The following is a 16053-nucleotide window of genomic DNA, read 5'->3' on the forward strand; positions in this document are numbered from 1 at the left end:
TCACAGAACCGATAAATGGCAGAGGCGGAATTAGAACCCATTGCCTCTAACTCCCACGTCCGTGCTCTTTCCACTGAGCCACGCTGCCTCTATAATTTGATTTCCAGAGCCGCACTCTTTCCCCTGCACTGACACGGGGCTAGTAAGGTTATATAGTCAACCCTTGAATAATTAAGAGTCAACTATACTAGGATGAATCCGCTCCCGGTGAATCTTTACAATGCCCCCCGCCAAAAAACCAACCTCACTTTATTCACATATAATACTGTTTCTTAAGTCAGGGTGCTAATTCACTATTCAATTTGGAGAGTCACTAGCCAATTTTGGAGTTTAATATGATCCTTCTCTGGGGTTTGGAATTTTTATTCACATGCTTTCAGACCTTTATTACACACATTTCCTGGGCCTTTTCTGAAGACCGATTTTTGAGGCTATGGCTTGGGAACATGCTCGAGTCCTGAAGAGGTTTATCTTTCCTCCATATGGAAGCACGACCCTTTCCCGTATAGCTCTCTGCCCCAGGAGGGAGCGGACCTACCAATTAGGAATAGGACCATGTGGTATTTGTTTTTTAAATGTCTATTTGAGAATAAACGAAGCCAGCAAACCTTGCCTCTAGATTAACGCACACTGTAGTTGTGCTCATCACGTTCACATAAATAATGCTCCAGTTGGCTGGTTCTCACTTCACCCTCTCACAAGTGACCAATCTGCAGCAAACTGTACTTGGCCACAAACTCCTCCACCAGCACCCCCTGCAGCATCTTCATAGCTCTCCAGTGGATCTGACCACAGTTCTCTATTTTGCCCTGCGGGTGATTCAACTCTTCTTTAATGTAGTCGAGCCAGAGATCTTCAAAAAAAACAAAAAACAAAAACAAAATGAACACTTTTTTTGTGAAGCACTGTAGTAAGCATTGGGGTCAATATGTGATAAGCAGGTCTCACGTGGAGCTCACGGTCTAAACACGAGGAAGAACAGGTATTGACCGCCCCCTGCATCTTGCAGATGAGGGAAACTGAGGCTCTGGGAAGTTAAGTGACCTGCCCAAAGTCACAGAACAGACAAGTGGCAGAGCTGGGATAAGAACCAAGGTCCTCCGACTCCCAGGCCTTTTCCACTATGCTACGCTGCTTTTACAATTTCATCAATACAAACAAACATCTGGCTTTTACACAAAGACCAGCAATTCAGCATGACACACTTTTAATGAAAATGAAACAGGTTTTAGGGGCCCGAGGTCTCCCTGGCGCGGCAATACGGAACACTGGGACACTTAGGACAACTTCATTCCTCGTAGCAGGGAATGTCCCATTTAAAGGAATTAGGGCGAGGACAATCAGAATGGTGAAGAGGGTAGAAGTCGGGCAAGAGATTTGTATGCTTGTTTCAAAGACTCAAAAGTTTGGTCTCAAAGTGTGCACTTGGGTTTATTGAGCCTCAGTGAGCTCCAATGCCCTCACAGGAAGCTAATGCAGACACTCCCCTAACTCAATTTTATGGGGGACAAGAATGTCTGCATTATTCATTTTGCTAATATCTTCATAGGGAGGGCAAAGGAGGTGGGGGGGAGATCAGTGTGGGCTAGTAAACTCTTCTGAAATAATTCATCTGGCTAAGGTGTGGACACGATTCACTTGGCCTATGCTTTTGGGGTCCCAGACTAATTTCAGAATGGACACCAATCTGACAAGTCTGTGTTCTGGGCTATTTCACACTCAAAGGTGATGCCACTGGTGGCTGTGTAAGAGGCTGAGAAGTCCAGTGAGTGACCCCTAATCCCCATCACAACATGCCAACACACAAACGTGTCACTTGTGTTGTGTTTGTGGTTTAAAAGCAGCACCTGGCCCTGTTTGCACTCATGCCTCCTTTCTCATTATCCTTAACAAGTCTCAGCTGGCAAAGAGTAACTGCTTTCTTGATGGCAATTGGCCAGGTGGATCTGTTCATAGCAACACTCCCATTTTTTGATTGGGATGCTGCATGGCCTGAGGCTGTTTTTTGCCAGGCTGGGCTTTTCCAGACTTCAAAATACAACTGCCGGGCTCTGTGCCATCAGATGGCTTTCAGCCCCAAATCAAGGCCTGCTCATGGCCTCAAAATAGACCGCTCCCTTCTCCCTTGTTGTGGTTCTAAGTTGGAGCCTTCACCCTCAGTCCTACCAACAGGCATGAAAGAAAAAGAGGCACTATGTTAGAGAATCCCAACCCAAGGACAGCATTCTGTGAATAAGGGTGCATCAACCCAGATTAGACACCCCCGAAGAAAATGTTACCTACCGGATTCCAAAGAACCAAACTCCCTCAAGGCCCGCTCATAATATTCTCTCAAGTTCACCATTTTACAGACTTCCTAGCAAGAGAAGAAGGCAAGATTGTTTTAGGGCAGGATCTGAGCAATCCAAAATTAGGGGGAAGACTTGGAGACATTACTAACAACTGGCCCTTTTTCAGAGCCCTACAGAAAAGAAGCCTCAAATTATCCCACGTTATCAATGTCCCAGTTTTCTGTCACAACCCAAACTCCCACTAGCACCAGCCAAGTTACCAATACTGCACCCAACTCTGCCATTTCACTTTAACTCTACAGAGTTGTCACTTCTTGATCATTCTGGAGAGAAAAGGTTTTTGTTTGTTTTTTTTGATAACTTGTACCTCCTTTTATTTAGAATGATTTGCTCTTCTGAACTGAAATAATTCAGTTCTTCCTTACGGCCTCCCAACATCCTATCCTGCTTCACCCACCACCTCTCAAAAAATTCCAGCAACCCTCCAACCGGTTTGTCATTTGCCGTTTACACATTAAGTTGGTCTGGAACCCAGTGCCACCAAACAAGACAGTTCAGGCAGGGTGTAGCCCTACAGTGAGTTACCGTGAGGTTTTAGCAGAGAGAGAGCACACGTGCTCAAGGGCAGAGGTCAGAGCCAGAAAATCACTTCTTGCAGATCAGAAGAGAAAGCAGGTAAAGAGACACCTAGCACACTCACTTGTTCCTTTTCAAACTGCATCATCTTCTTGAAGAAGTTGATCGAAAGCGGGCGGTTCTCATGCAGACTAGAGAGGAGCAGAGAAGACTCATTTTAATCGCTTGCAACTCCCACCCAGAAATTTAAATCTGTTCTATTTAATAAACCCTGACTCGTCAGGCCTCAGCAGCCATTACCTAATTCATTCAAATTATATTTATTGAGCGCATACAGTGGGCAAAACACTGTACCAATCACCCACCGCTATACTAAGGACCCAATCAATATATTATGGAGAACCCTTCAGCTCCAGAGGGAATGGTCTGCAAGCGGAAGCAAAATCAGAGCATCCGCCCAGGGCACAACACATAATGAGGCTTGGAATTTCTTGGACTCTTCTCAGAAAAATGGATTCCAGGGCTTGGTGTTAAAGTTAACTTCTTGTGCTTTTTTTTTCTTTTTTTTGGTTACCTGATGAAAACTTTCTTGGCTTTTTTGTATCCCCCAATCCGGTAGGCCCAATCAAGGTATTTCTCCTTCATTGTCACTGAGATGGCAGATGCAGGACTAAGGACAGCTTTCTGAAGAAAGAGAAATAAGAAACTGCCTGCAATAGGGAAGCTTGCTCAATTCTAATTCAATGACTCTTATGGCTCAGGATTCAGACCATTGCTCAGCAGGAATAACAGTTTTCTGGGACCCCCCAAAACATATCCTCCCTGCACCCCAGAGCTCAGTGACCCCAGTAAAAGACAAAAAAAACGGGGGGGGGGGGCAATACCTTGAAGAGAGCTTCTGTGTCTTCCTTGCTGTTTGCACCCTCACTCCACTCCACCCGCAAGATCCATATTGGCAAGCAGTCCTGCAAGCCAAAATCAAGCAAGGTCACCTAGGCCAAGAGAGAACTCAACGGCAAGAGGAGACTGTCCAGAGAGTGGGATCTCTGGCACGGGCTGGGCACGCTGGTCCACCCATTCTCCTTCACAATGCCAAATGCTCTTTTCATCCCTTACCTAGCAACCTAACTGATATGGGATGCAAACACTGAGCTCAGCCCTATAAACCATCTAAATCCAAAAATTCAAAAGTCATTGATCGAGTCACATCAAGGGCTGCTCAGCATCAACCCAAACATAACCCCGTTCTACGCTTGTCAAACCCTGATCTTAACCCTGAGAAGTTCTGGTTGATACTTTGGGTCAAGTTTGATTTTTGAAATTGATGACTTAATTCTGCCATAAGCTGCATTTCTTTATTACTTAAATAGGTGAAATGCTCCAAGCCAGCTGCATCTTCTTGCAAACCTATCTGCTCATTCTTTTTTCAGTAGGTACTCACTAAATACCATAAAAATGACAAAACTGGCATTTAAGTGCTTTCTAAGTGCCAGAGCACTGGGGTCGATGCAGGATATTCAAATCAGTCAGTGTCCCACACAGACTCACCATCTAAGAGGTGGGAAAAGCAGGTATCTTAACCCCATTTTACAGATCAGGAAACTGAACCATTGAGTGACTGGCAGATTCAGTGAGAGAGAGGATTGGGGAAATGGTCACCTACAAGAAAATAACTAACATTAGGTTAGTAAAAACTCCAGCAACAAAATAGGCTCTTCTACAAGGGAACAGGAACAGTCCCACAAGTAGAACAGCAGCATGACCTAAAGGAAAGAGCATGGGCCCGGGAATCAAAGGACCTGGGTTCTAATCTTCAGTCCATCACTTACCTGCTGTGCGACCTTAGGAAGTCATTTCACTGCTCTGGGCCTCAGTTCCCTCATCTGTAAAACTGGGATTTAAGAGCTGTTCTCTCTCTCCTACCTCAAATGTGAGCCCCCAGGTGGGACCTGATTACACAGCATCTACTCCAGTGTTTGGCACATATTAAGAGCTTAACTAATACCACAGTTACTATTAATAACATTAGAATAGGTAACCTGCTGGGGAAGGAGTTGGAAACAGGTTATAAAAGAAGGGAATCCTTGAAACGCATGAAATCTCAACGGCGGAACGGTAAACCCTAAGCAGATACGTTCGCCCCTTGGGGTTTTTTCAATAGCAAAGCGAAAATGAGGAGGTGAAACATCTCCCAGACCTTGGTTTGCAGTTTGAGAAACGCTTCCTCAAAATTCTTGGTGATGTCACCGCTCTTCAACTGGATCAGCACCTGCAGTCTCAACTGCCACATGTCCACCGATTCTTGGTAGAGGTCGGTCACGGACAGTGCCACGTCCACTGCCGTCTCCGAGAGCTTCTGCTCCAGCAACAGTTCCAGCTACGAGGCAAGCGGAGGGTCAGCTAGCGCCACCTCCAAACTATCGGCATAGGACTTGGGGAGCAGGCGAGTGTAGTTGGGGAAAATCCCCCTATAATCAAAATGCCATTTTAGCCGAACCCTGAACTCGGCTAAAGTACTCGGCGTGGAATTTCTCGCCCCTCTCTCCAGATCATCTCATTGAGGGGCTAAAAAAACCAACAGAGAGGCCAAAAGGCAGATGGGGAAGAAGCAAGAGCCCTGGATAATCCAAAAACCAGATCATCAGTCTCTGAATTAACTAAGAGTTAATGGCTCACCCAGAGCCCACACCTACTAAAGGCCAGAGGCAACTCACACTCTTAATTGCTCTCTCACATTAACTCTCTCTCTCTTCCCCCACACGCAAACTAACACCCACCCCTCATGCACAGTGTAATGGCTGAAACTCCTATCGTCTCCTGCTGGAGAAACTCACTTGCTCAAGTCCAGCAGCCAGACTCAGTTTCCCTCCACATCAACTTACCCACTGCTTGTACAAAGACTCGGGCAACAGCTTCTCCTCGTGGGCCCTTCTGAACGCCGCCATGGTCCTTTCCAACCTCTGAAACCACAAAGTCGATGTCCTCTATGAACCCTGCATCGGTCCCTAAGGCTCTGATCAAGGAAGCCGTACCCTCGACCACTCTCTCCTCTGACAGTGGATGGGGGAGGTCGAAGGGAAGCCTCTTGAAGCCTTCTATGGAAACTTTCGATCATCTTACCTTCTCCCTCAGCTCTTGGCTATTTGTTTTCCTATTCGATCTCTCCAGGCAGAAGTTGACATAATATTTCCACATGGCCGCTGCAAAGAGCCAAAGAGAATGTCAAACCAAATGCAGAGAAGGGTTTCCTCAGAGTAGTCGGCTTGAAGAGAAGCATCTTAGCTCTGATCATTCATTTATTCACCGTGGTATTTATTGACCCCTTATTGTTGCAAAGCATTGTACTGAATGCTTGTACTGAGAGTACAATACAGCAACTAACAGTCACATTCCCTGCCCACAACAAGCTCAAGGTCTAGACCAGATAAATTATTAACGTCTACAGCCTTTGCAGGTGGAGACATTGGCTCAGACATCCTAAATACCCAAAGGTTATCAAAAGAGAAAAAACTCAGTGTACCCACAGATAATTTACAGAAGCACTTTACACGAGAAGGGCCACGTCTGAGTTAGAACCGAGAGGTTGTGGAACATTTCTACACGAGAAGTTGCGAGGCTGACCTGTTGGCAGGGTTTTCACTGCCTCCTCGAAGACCGCACAGCACCGCTCCTCCTTCTGCCCTACCTCGGCTGCTTTCGCTTTTTTGGGCACAGCTTCTGCCGATGGCTCGGGCTTCACCTCTAGCTCTTGCCTGGCCACAAAGTCCCAGGTGAGTGGGTCATCTGCATGCAGAGTCTGTAAGCTGGAACACACACCTTACAGTCAGCTGCCTCTGCTGAAAACCCCATGTAGGCAGGAATAATAATAATGCCACTGATTAAGCACTTATTTATTATGTGGCAACCACTGTGATAAGCACCGAAGAAGAAAGAGGATAAATCATATCAAAGGCACTGCCTGTCCTGCAAGACACTCACGGTCTACGAGAGAGGGAGAGAGGGAACCTTATCCCCATTTTACAGATTAGGAAAGTGAGGGCCAGAGAGGTTAGATGACCACATAGGTGTCACAGCAGGCCAAGCCAGGGCTACAGCCCACATCTTCCAAATTCTCGCCCATACTCTTTCCGCTAGACCACCCTGCCTCCCCTCAGTTCTGCCAACTGCCTGCCCCTCATACTTACTGTTCGTAAATTTCTCTTTGTAGCTCTTGGGTAAAGTCAAATAGTTTGGCGATCGAAAGTAGGGAAAGGTGAAATTCAGCTCCTAAAATATTAAAAGCAAGAAAGTGACTTTACTGCATACAAGGACCAACCAACACCTCTGTGTCAGATGAAAAGTAGTCAGTAGTAATAGTTGTTAGCAGAGAAGGCATTTATTGAACACCCACTGGGTGCAATGTACTGTACTGTGCACTTGGGAAAAGTACAGCGGAAGCACAAGACAAATTCCCTACCCACAAGGAGCTTATACTACACTAAATCAGTGGCAACTAACAGTTTCCTTATCTGGAGCCTTCATTTAAAGAGTGCCCCATCAAGAGATATGCTTTTCCAGGTGAACATCTAAAAGTGATTCACTCTGACTCGTTGGGCTCAAGTGTATTTTGACAATTAGCATAAGGTTATCAAAGTGCTCCAGTGATTCTTACGAATAATGGCGACTCTCCATTTCCCATGGGATACTTTCTCCCTGTTTCCAAGCAAAAAGAGTGCTCCTGCTCCAACACGTACCTTTAATTTTCTTCACTGCTTCATGAAAGATGACTTGTGCCAGTTTTCCCTTAAGGAGCTCCTCAGGAAAAGTGAACTTCCTCTAAAAAATGGTGTAAAGCAAAACTGTTCACAGAGGGGAATCAAGTAGCTTTTATTCCCTATGGCACTGTATAAGGGAAAAACTACTACGGCAAGGAAAAGGACATTTTAAACCCCCATCTCCCCAGCCCAAACTCATTACAATTAGTCTTAACAAATTACCCCAGCAAAGGTATGGGAAATAAGATTAAGTCATGCTCACATGGGTGATTTTTGAAGATATCTTAAATTGCGGGGTCAGGTTAAACTTTCATTCTAGTTTTTTTTTTTTAATCATACTTTCTTTGTTTTTTTCACCCTCAGCAAATCTAAAGTCTCCTCCTTTTTCAAAGCAATCCAATCTGCACTTTTCACAAATCTGCGATTCTGTCGGGCCTGTCTTTCCAAACACTTCAAGATCTTGAAGTTACAAATGAAACCCCAACTGGCATCTCAAAATGGCCTACTCCACACTGTCTGTTCCACCGAGGAACTTAACTCTCAATTAGCCTTATTTAGCTGACTCTTCACAAGGAACAAAAATTAGGAGAGACCTACCAAAGTCATCTCGGCTTGTTCAAACATTTGCTTTTCCTTCCTCTGCCTCTCAGCATGCATGAGCTCCATCCTAAAATACTTTTGAAGGAAGAAAATGAACAAGATCATTAACACAGGGAAGACATCGTTCTCTCTCACTAAGAACAAGGGAACATTGATCGGAGCAAATTAGCAGAAGAAAAATAAAGCTTGAACTACAATATTAAACTGAGGATACAACCTAAGGGACCAAAATGGGTTAAACATCTGCTGTACTTTCTCCAAAAGAACATCAAATATAAATAGCTATGAGCCACCTGGACTGTATACTCAGCTTCAGTGAGAGTCATTTAAATATACGCATAGTCTTAAATGCTTTTTTTACATTCATTCTTTTGTGTCTTCTTTAAAGACATCAGGGTCAACACGATTCACCTCCCTAAAGATGACCTTATGGACTTAGGTTTTGTTACTGGGCCAAGATCTCTTTCATCTTTTGTCACATGGTAGAAACATTTAAGAAAAGGAAATTGCACCTTTTGTGATCAGTTGGTTTCCGAGTGCTCCTGCAAAATTAAAACCATGTGATACCTCAGTCGTGTCAGAATATGTACCTATTGAAAAGGTGTACCGAGGTGCCCTACTAACCTTTGAAAAACTTTTCCCAGAGCTGAGCGTGGGGTTCTGCCCACAGTAGGCACTTACTAAGTACTATTCCTATTACTAATCTTCTTAAGGGCCATTTTTGTAGAAAATCAGACTTATCCTCCTTTGCGGATGTGGATGCTTGCCATAGTCCCTGTCAGGAATTTCGAACGCTATTCACCCCAGGTACACCAGGTTTTGGCGGTGCCATCTGCATCAGAACTTGACACTTTTATAAGCTCAATGCTTGGCTAACATCGAGAAGGTCGTCTGTTCACTCATACCTCTTCTGATCAGGTTAAGAGAAGGCCACTAGAAATACAATGGACTCTCCATAAGGTCATATCTGAGGTCCCAATCATCCCAAGTTACCTGTCACATTACCTGAATTTTCTCCCCTACTTTTGCAGTTCCTCATCACCAAAATGACGGCACATTTTATAAAAACACCAAGTCCAGGCTTGTGGTTCAGAATGCCATCTGATGTTTCATCAGTTAATTTTCAAATGAACCAGAGGGAAAAAAAAAGACTGCTTTCTGGACCATAAAAAGGCATGGAAAGGCTTTAATGCAGGGAATTCTAAGTATGTGTAACTCAACGGAATAGAGTTCAGTTTAACTGCAATTCATGCTTGGCATCTTAATATCCAGGGACAGAAACCCCATCCTCGTCACCTCAGCCGCACATGCGCATGCACACACAGCTACAGACTCACTTCTTGGTAAAGTTTGGGAGACTCGGGATGAAAACGCAAAGCACGGAGAAACAAGTGCCGGGCACTTTCGGAAGACAGGCGATCCTCCATTTCCCATTTGGCTGCCATAATCCACAAAGCTGAAAGAAAAGGAGAAGGAAAAAAAAAACCACTTGTTTCCACTGCTAGCTGTTCAAGCAGCAGGCAAAAAGGATCACTACTCTTCCCTTTTTCCAACTTCAGTTCTTTAGCGCACATAGTATAGGAAAACTAAGGCTATCCCGAGGAATTCTGTTTATGAAACAGCACTCGGGGGTCAAGTCACCCAACTTCCATCTCTGGCTGCAGCAGATGTCTGCCTTCTCAACTGCAGTTCCCTTAGAGTGAGCATTTTCGCGAAAGGATTTGGCTAGAAGACAGCAGAATCAGGAGATGTGGGGGCGGGGAGGTCGCAGGAAACATGACACTGGCCACAGCAGGTGCTACAGCACAAGTTTTCCCTACGGTGGGATTTGTCAAGCAACCCCCACGATGGAGAAGAACTTGAATTATGAATTAAGACCTGTCTAGCCGGGAAAAATCATTCAAAGCCTTCTTGCACTGTCTTTCACGTCACAGCCCACGCTTTGGAAGAAGGATCCTCCGAGTCCAACCGTGCCCAAGGGGAAGTCTTTAGGGAGCCAGTCCAACGATCTCTCTGCCCACATCTCAAAGCACCATCTGCTTTGGAGCAGGGTTTGAACAGAACCTCTGGATTGACAGAGGGATTCAAGAGGGAGGCCTGAAGGAAATTCTGAGGCACCTGGTTTGTCCGGATGAATCGCCAAGAGAGAAGAGAACAGTTTGCTGAGCTGGGTTTTCATATTCTATGAGACACAAGACACAAAGCTCTGTTTCAGAGACATGAAATGTTTTGTTCCCAGGCATATCTCTCTGCCAAGACCGCATCGTGCCTGTTGGAGGCTTTGGGTTTTGAGCTTCTGGAGGAAAAGATCTGGCTCTAGTTTGTTCATAACATCCAGAATGCAGGCACCAGTACTCTCACGCCAACTTAGACAAAGCAACCGAAATCCAGTCACAAGCCACGAAAACTAACCATAATGAACAGACTATGATTACGTGAAAGAAACAAGGTCCAATTTCAAAAAGGTACGCTTGCACTGGGCCCAAAAGTATACAAGGCCAAATTTAAAAATAAGCCAATTAAAATCAATACTGCAGCCTTTGCTATTTCTGGAATTCTTTTCCAACCTCTGACTCTGTCTCACACTAGTTGTCATTCACCTCTTCTTCAGAGATGCTTTTTAATCCAGCGTTTTGGGTTGTCGGGGAGAGAGGTGAAGGGGACAAGGGGGTAAATGACTTCTGACTATACTCACCCACTTCTTGCAAAAAGCCACATGGGATAGCCAAAGCTGAATGTCATCCTATGGGAAACACAAAGAATAGGCAGCTTTTGACATAAATCCCACAGTTAGAGGTAGATCTTTCCATTAGGCTTATGAGACCCCGGAGCGGAACTCAAGTCCACCAGGAAAGGGTCACTTCAACTTGCTCGACTTTTCAAATGAGCGCTTGGATCCCAAGAACCTACGGTTTCCCCGCCTACTAGTTTTCCGCTAGGTCTTGTAGTCACGGTGTTGAACATCAGGGCCGAGTCGCAGACCCATCCCAAATCGAGCTATCACCCTGGACTGTTCTGCCTAGGCAATGCCTCGGCACCCAACCCGTAAACCACCCAGGCAGACCTGCCGGTTGCCCGCTCTGCTCCTGTGTTAACCCTTCTCTTTATGAGTATCATTCGTTTAAAAGATTGTCTGCACTCAGGCAGTTAGCACAGAGGGTCATCCACTTCTCCCGTAACATTCCTAATCAACGCCGGGTTAGACTCGTGTTCCGGTCCGCAAGCTTTGACCGGCAGCGTAACCGTTTCTTCCCACACCGTGTTGTATTCAGGTAGTTGCAGGGGGTCAGGGGGACATACTCCCCGCAGCGTTCTTTCCAAATACGCAACGGGACAACCCGCGATATAGAAAAGCTAGTGTATCTAATACAATGCCCTCAGACTGCTTGTACCAGGAAAAGGACACCCGCTTACCTGCCACTTGGCCGTGGCGCGTTTAAACACGCCCTGTATCCGGCGTATAATGGAATACTCGATTTCATCCTTTTTAAACCAATAGCCGGTACGCTGAAAGAGAAACGCAATGCAAAGATTCGGCCTCATCTGTTCAACAGCCACCTAACTTCTTAGTGTCACAAGGTGATGTCGGTGGCAGGGGGGAGCCATTGCTTGAGCCCAGTTCTGAGCACTTTTTCATCCCCCTGAAAATAGAATCTTTTCTATATTGCTCATCCACTTACCACTCTTCTCTTCTTGATTAGTTCCAGAAAATTAATTTCATACTAGAAGGGAAGGAGAGCAAAGCATACCATTTCAGATATATAAACAGATCAAAACAAGAGGATTTAAAACTAAATATATGAACAATGCAGCTGAACAGTTGTAATCTACCAACAGGAGTTTAAGCCAAGCCCCAAGGCCTCGCCCGAAGCTACAGAATTGTTTACTGCCAAACTGGACATCTTATAACGAATGCGCAATTCCTAGCTTTCCCTGGAGAGCAAGAGATCCCACTTGGGAAAGCCACACAGCACTAAATGGTCAGATTGGCTACCGGGTTAATTGCCAGGATAACATGTTATCATCAACCTGGGATTTAAACTTCTGTAAAAAGGAAAGCGATCAAATTAATCCACTGACCTGAATATAACCGATAAAGTCATCTTTGAAAAGCGCTCTTCTTTGAATTTTGTATTCTAGAGCCGAAACCTTCTTAATTACAGCCCTGCCGAAACATAAGAGTTTCAAAAAAGATGAGAAACGGTGGGAGATGGGAGTACTTTTACCTGAATACTCTGTGGCTTAACATTGTAAAAATTGCAAGCATCAAAAGTCGAAGTGCCTTTGGTCTTTGAGAATACTTTCCAGCAGAGCCCCCACAGTATGGTTTTGCAGTCCAAAAATACATACACTCAGTACTGCCGTGTGGAGGGTTTCAGTCCACCTTTTGGCTAACACAGAAGGTTGTTAGGGAATTACGAAGTGGTATCCTGAGAACGTGAGCCTGGATACTGGGCCGCCGGGCCAGACGGAACAGCTTACGTTCATTAGTTCGTTCAATAGTATTTATTGAGCGCTTACTATGTGCAGAGCACTGTACTGAGCGCTTGGAATGGACAATTCGGCAACAGATAGAGACAATCCCTGCCCACTGACGGTCTTACAGTCTAATCCGGGGAGACAGACGGACAAAAAACAAGACAACTTAATCACGATAAATGGAATCAAAGGGATGTACGCCTCATTAAGAAAATAGAGTAATAAAAATATATACAAATGAGCACAGTGCTGAGGGGAAGGGAGAGGGGGAAGCGCTGGGGGACACAAGGTGATCAGGTTGTCCCACGTGGGGCTCACAGTTTTCATCCCCATTTTACTTCTGCGAGGACGGCGTAGAAATCATCGAGGTCTTGAGCATATGCTTTCCTTAACGCGAGATTCTGCAAAACCACAACTCCTTCTTTTGCTATGGTACTCAGCACTTCTGTCAGCCCGGTCGATGATCACTCCAGGTTGCATGCACGTGGAGCGCTGATTTCCCCCTAATTAAACTTTCCAGGGTTTTTCCTCGTTTCACGTTTTGGTCCTTCTCCACAGATAAATTTAAAAATGGGATTTCCTTCCCCCTAAACTTGATCAGGCGGAGAGCTCTTCAAAATGTCTGCCTCCAGAATGGTGGCAGAATGCTTCTGACATTGGTCTACCATCGCACACTCTTCAGAATGAGATCGAAGGCAATGGTCCCACCCTTATGATGCTGTGCATGCAGGGGACCCGTCTGCACACTAACTGTTACACTGTACTCTCCCATGCGCTTAATACAGTGTTCTGCACACACTAAGTGCTCAATAGATGCAATTTGGCTTAGTGGAAAGAGCCCGGGCTTGGGAGTCAGACGACTTGGGTTCTAATCCCAGCTCCGCCACTTGTCAGCTGTGTGACTTTGGGCCAGTCACTTAAGTTCTGTGTGCCTCAGTGCCCTCATCTGTAAAATGGGGATGAAGACTGGGAGCCCCAAGTGGGACAACCTGATGACCTTGTATCTACCCCTGTGCTTAGAACAGCGCTTGGAACATAGTAAGCGATTAACCAATACCATTATTATTATTATTGAAAAGTGATTTGTGGCAGTGTGGCTCATTGGAGAGCCCAGGCTGGGGAGTCAGAGGTCATGGGTTCGAATCCCTGCTCTGCCACTTGTCAGCTGTGTGGCTGTGGGCAAGTGAATTAACTTCTCTGGGCCTCAGTCACCTCATCTGCAAAATGGGAATGAAGACTGTGAGCCTCACGTGGGACAACCTGATGACCTTGTATCTACCCCAGCGCTTAGAACAGTGCTCTGCACATAGTAAGCGCTTAACAAATACCAACATTATTATTTGCGAACAACAGTTCCATCCATATGCATTGAGAAGCCCATGACAAAAACATAGGGCTCTTCCTAAATTTTAAGTCCAACACAAACCCTAGGCCCAGCCCCCAGATCAATCAGTCGATGGTCAGCGCTTAGAACAGTGCTTGCCACTTAGTAAGCGCTTAACCAATACCATCGTTATTATTTACTGAGCACTTGCCACATGCAGAGCAGTACAATACAAATACACGTTCCCTGTTCACAGTCTAGAGGGATCCCCCTCCTCCCCTACCCCACTTCCCAACTATGTGCAGAGCACTGTAGTAAGCGCTTAGGACAGTACGATAGAAAGGACTGAGCAGACAGTTTCGCCGCTCACAGTCTTGAAGGATCCCCCTCCTCCTCCCCTCCTGGGTCCCCTTCGACCCCTACCCCAGATCCCTCCTCCTCCCCAACCATGTGCAGAACACTGTAGTAAGCGCTTGGGAGCGTACAATAGAAAAGACGGTGTAGACACGTTCCCTGCTCAGAGTCAAGAGGAATCCCTGTCCTCCCCAGCCCTTGAATCCTCTCCCTCCTCCCCAGCACTTAAATCCCTGTTCTCCTCTACCCCTCCTCCCTATGTGCTGAGCACTGTACTAAGCGCTTGGGAGAGTACAATACAAATGACTGAGCAGGCAAGTTCCCTGCTCAAAGTCTAGAGGGATCCTCCCCCTCCTCCTCTACCCCTCCTAAGTGCAGAGCACTGTACTAAGCGCTTGGGAGAGTACAATACAAATGACAGAGCGGACACGTTGCCCCCTCACAGTCTAGAGGGATCCCCCTCCTCCTCCGCCCCTCCTCCCCAACTACGTAAAGAGCACTGTACTAAGCGCTTGGGAGAGCACACTAGAAAAGACTGGGTTGACACTTTCCCTGCTCAGTCTAGAGGGATCCTCCCCAGCACTTAAATCCCCGTCCTCCTCTACTCGTCCTCCCTACGTGCAGAGCACTGTACTAAGCGCTTGGGAGAGCACACTAGAAAAGACTGGCCGGACAGGTTCCCTGCTCCCGGTCTAGAGGGATCCTCCCCCTCCTCCCCAGCACTTAAATCTCCTTCCTCCTCTAACCCTCCTCCCTACGTGCAGAGCACTGTACTAAGCGCTTGGGAGAGCACACTAGAAAAGACTGGGTGGACACTTTCCCTGCTCAGTCTAGAGGGATCCTCCCCAACACTTAAATCCCCGTCCTCCTCTCCTCCTCCTCCCTACGTGCAGAGCACTGTACTAAGCGCTTGGGAGAGCACACTAGAAAAGACTGGCCGGACAGGTTCCCTGCTCCCGGTCTAGAGGGATCCTCCCCCTCCTCCCCAGCACTTACATCCCCGTCCTCCTCGACCCCCTCCTCCCTACGTGCAGAGCACTGTACTGAGCGCTCCGCTAGGAAGGACTGAGCGTCCAAGCGGGGATGTCCTCCCCGTTCCGCCCCCGGGGTCTCACTTGATCTCTTTGCGGGTGAAGAGGCCGACCCGCTCCAGCTGCTCGAACTCGGGCAGCCGGTCCTCGATGCGCTGCTCGACGAGCTCGGCCATGGGGGCGGCGGGACCGGCTCAGCGCGGCCACGTGGGGGGGGGGGGGAGGGGGAGGGGGAGGGGGCCGGCGGAGCCACTTCCGGTCCCTCCGCCCCGCCCGCACCCACGCACGCCGACGTCGGGCGACGCACGCTGACGTCGGGCGACGCACGCCGCCGCCGCCCGCGCCCCCTGGTGGCCCCTCCCGGCCTAGCGGGCGGCCGCCGGCAAGGACCGGCCCGCCCTCCTGGAAGCCCACCTCCTCCACGAAGCCCTCCCCCGTCACCTTGCCCCGGGCCTCACTGCCCTCAGCTGCCAAAGGGGGGGGGGGGGTGAAGACAGCTGAGGCAACCTCCTGACCTTAATAATAATACTAATGTTGGTATTTGTTAAGCGCTTACTCTGTGCCGAGCACTGTTCTAAGCGCTGGGGTAGACACAGGGGAATCAGGTTGTCCCACGTGGGGCTCACAGTCTTCATCCCCATTTT

At 47.1% G+C, this 16053-nt stretch overlaps 1 protein-coding gene across 1 annotated transcript; it reads right to left on the reverse strand.

Moving 5' to 3' along the window:
- Positions 1–276: 276 nt before the first annotated feature.
- On the reverse strand, positions 277–15616 carry UTP6 (UTP6 small subunit processome component). The gene is made up of 19 exons (XM_029080011.2): positions 15494–15616; positions 12302–12386; positions 11902–11943; positions 11636–11728; positions 10917–10964; positions 10340–10403; positions 9559–9677; positions 8219–8296; positions 7601–7682; positions 7052–7133; positions 6489–6670; positions 5988–6067; positions 5750–5827; positions 5065–5244; positions 3752–3832; positions 3442–3551; positions 2992–3058; positions 2284–2356; positions 277–853 (listed from the first exon to the last, which is right to left on the reverse strand). The coding sequence occupies exons 1-19, from the start codon at positions 15583–15585 to the stop codon at positions 696–698; spliced, it is 1794 nt and encodes a 597-aa protein (XP_028935844.1). The 5' UTR covers positions 15586–15616; the 3' UTR covers positions 277–695.
- Positions 15617–16053: the final 437 nt, after the last annotated feature.

Source organism: Ornithorhynchus anatinus, chromosome 15 (assembly GCF_004115215.2).
Source record: "Ornithorhynchus anatinus isolate Pmale09 chromosome 15, mOrnAna1.pri.v4, whole genome shotgun sequence".
Classification (NCBI taxonomy): domain Eukaryota; kingdom Metazoa; phylum Chordata; class Mammalia; order Monotremata; family Ornithorhynchidae; genus Ornithorhynchus; species Ornithorhynchus anatinus.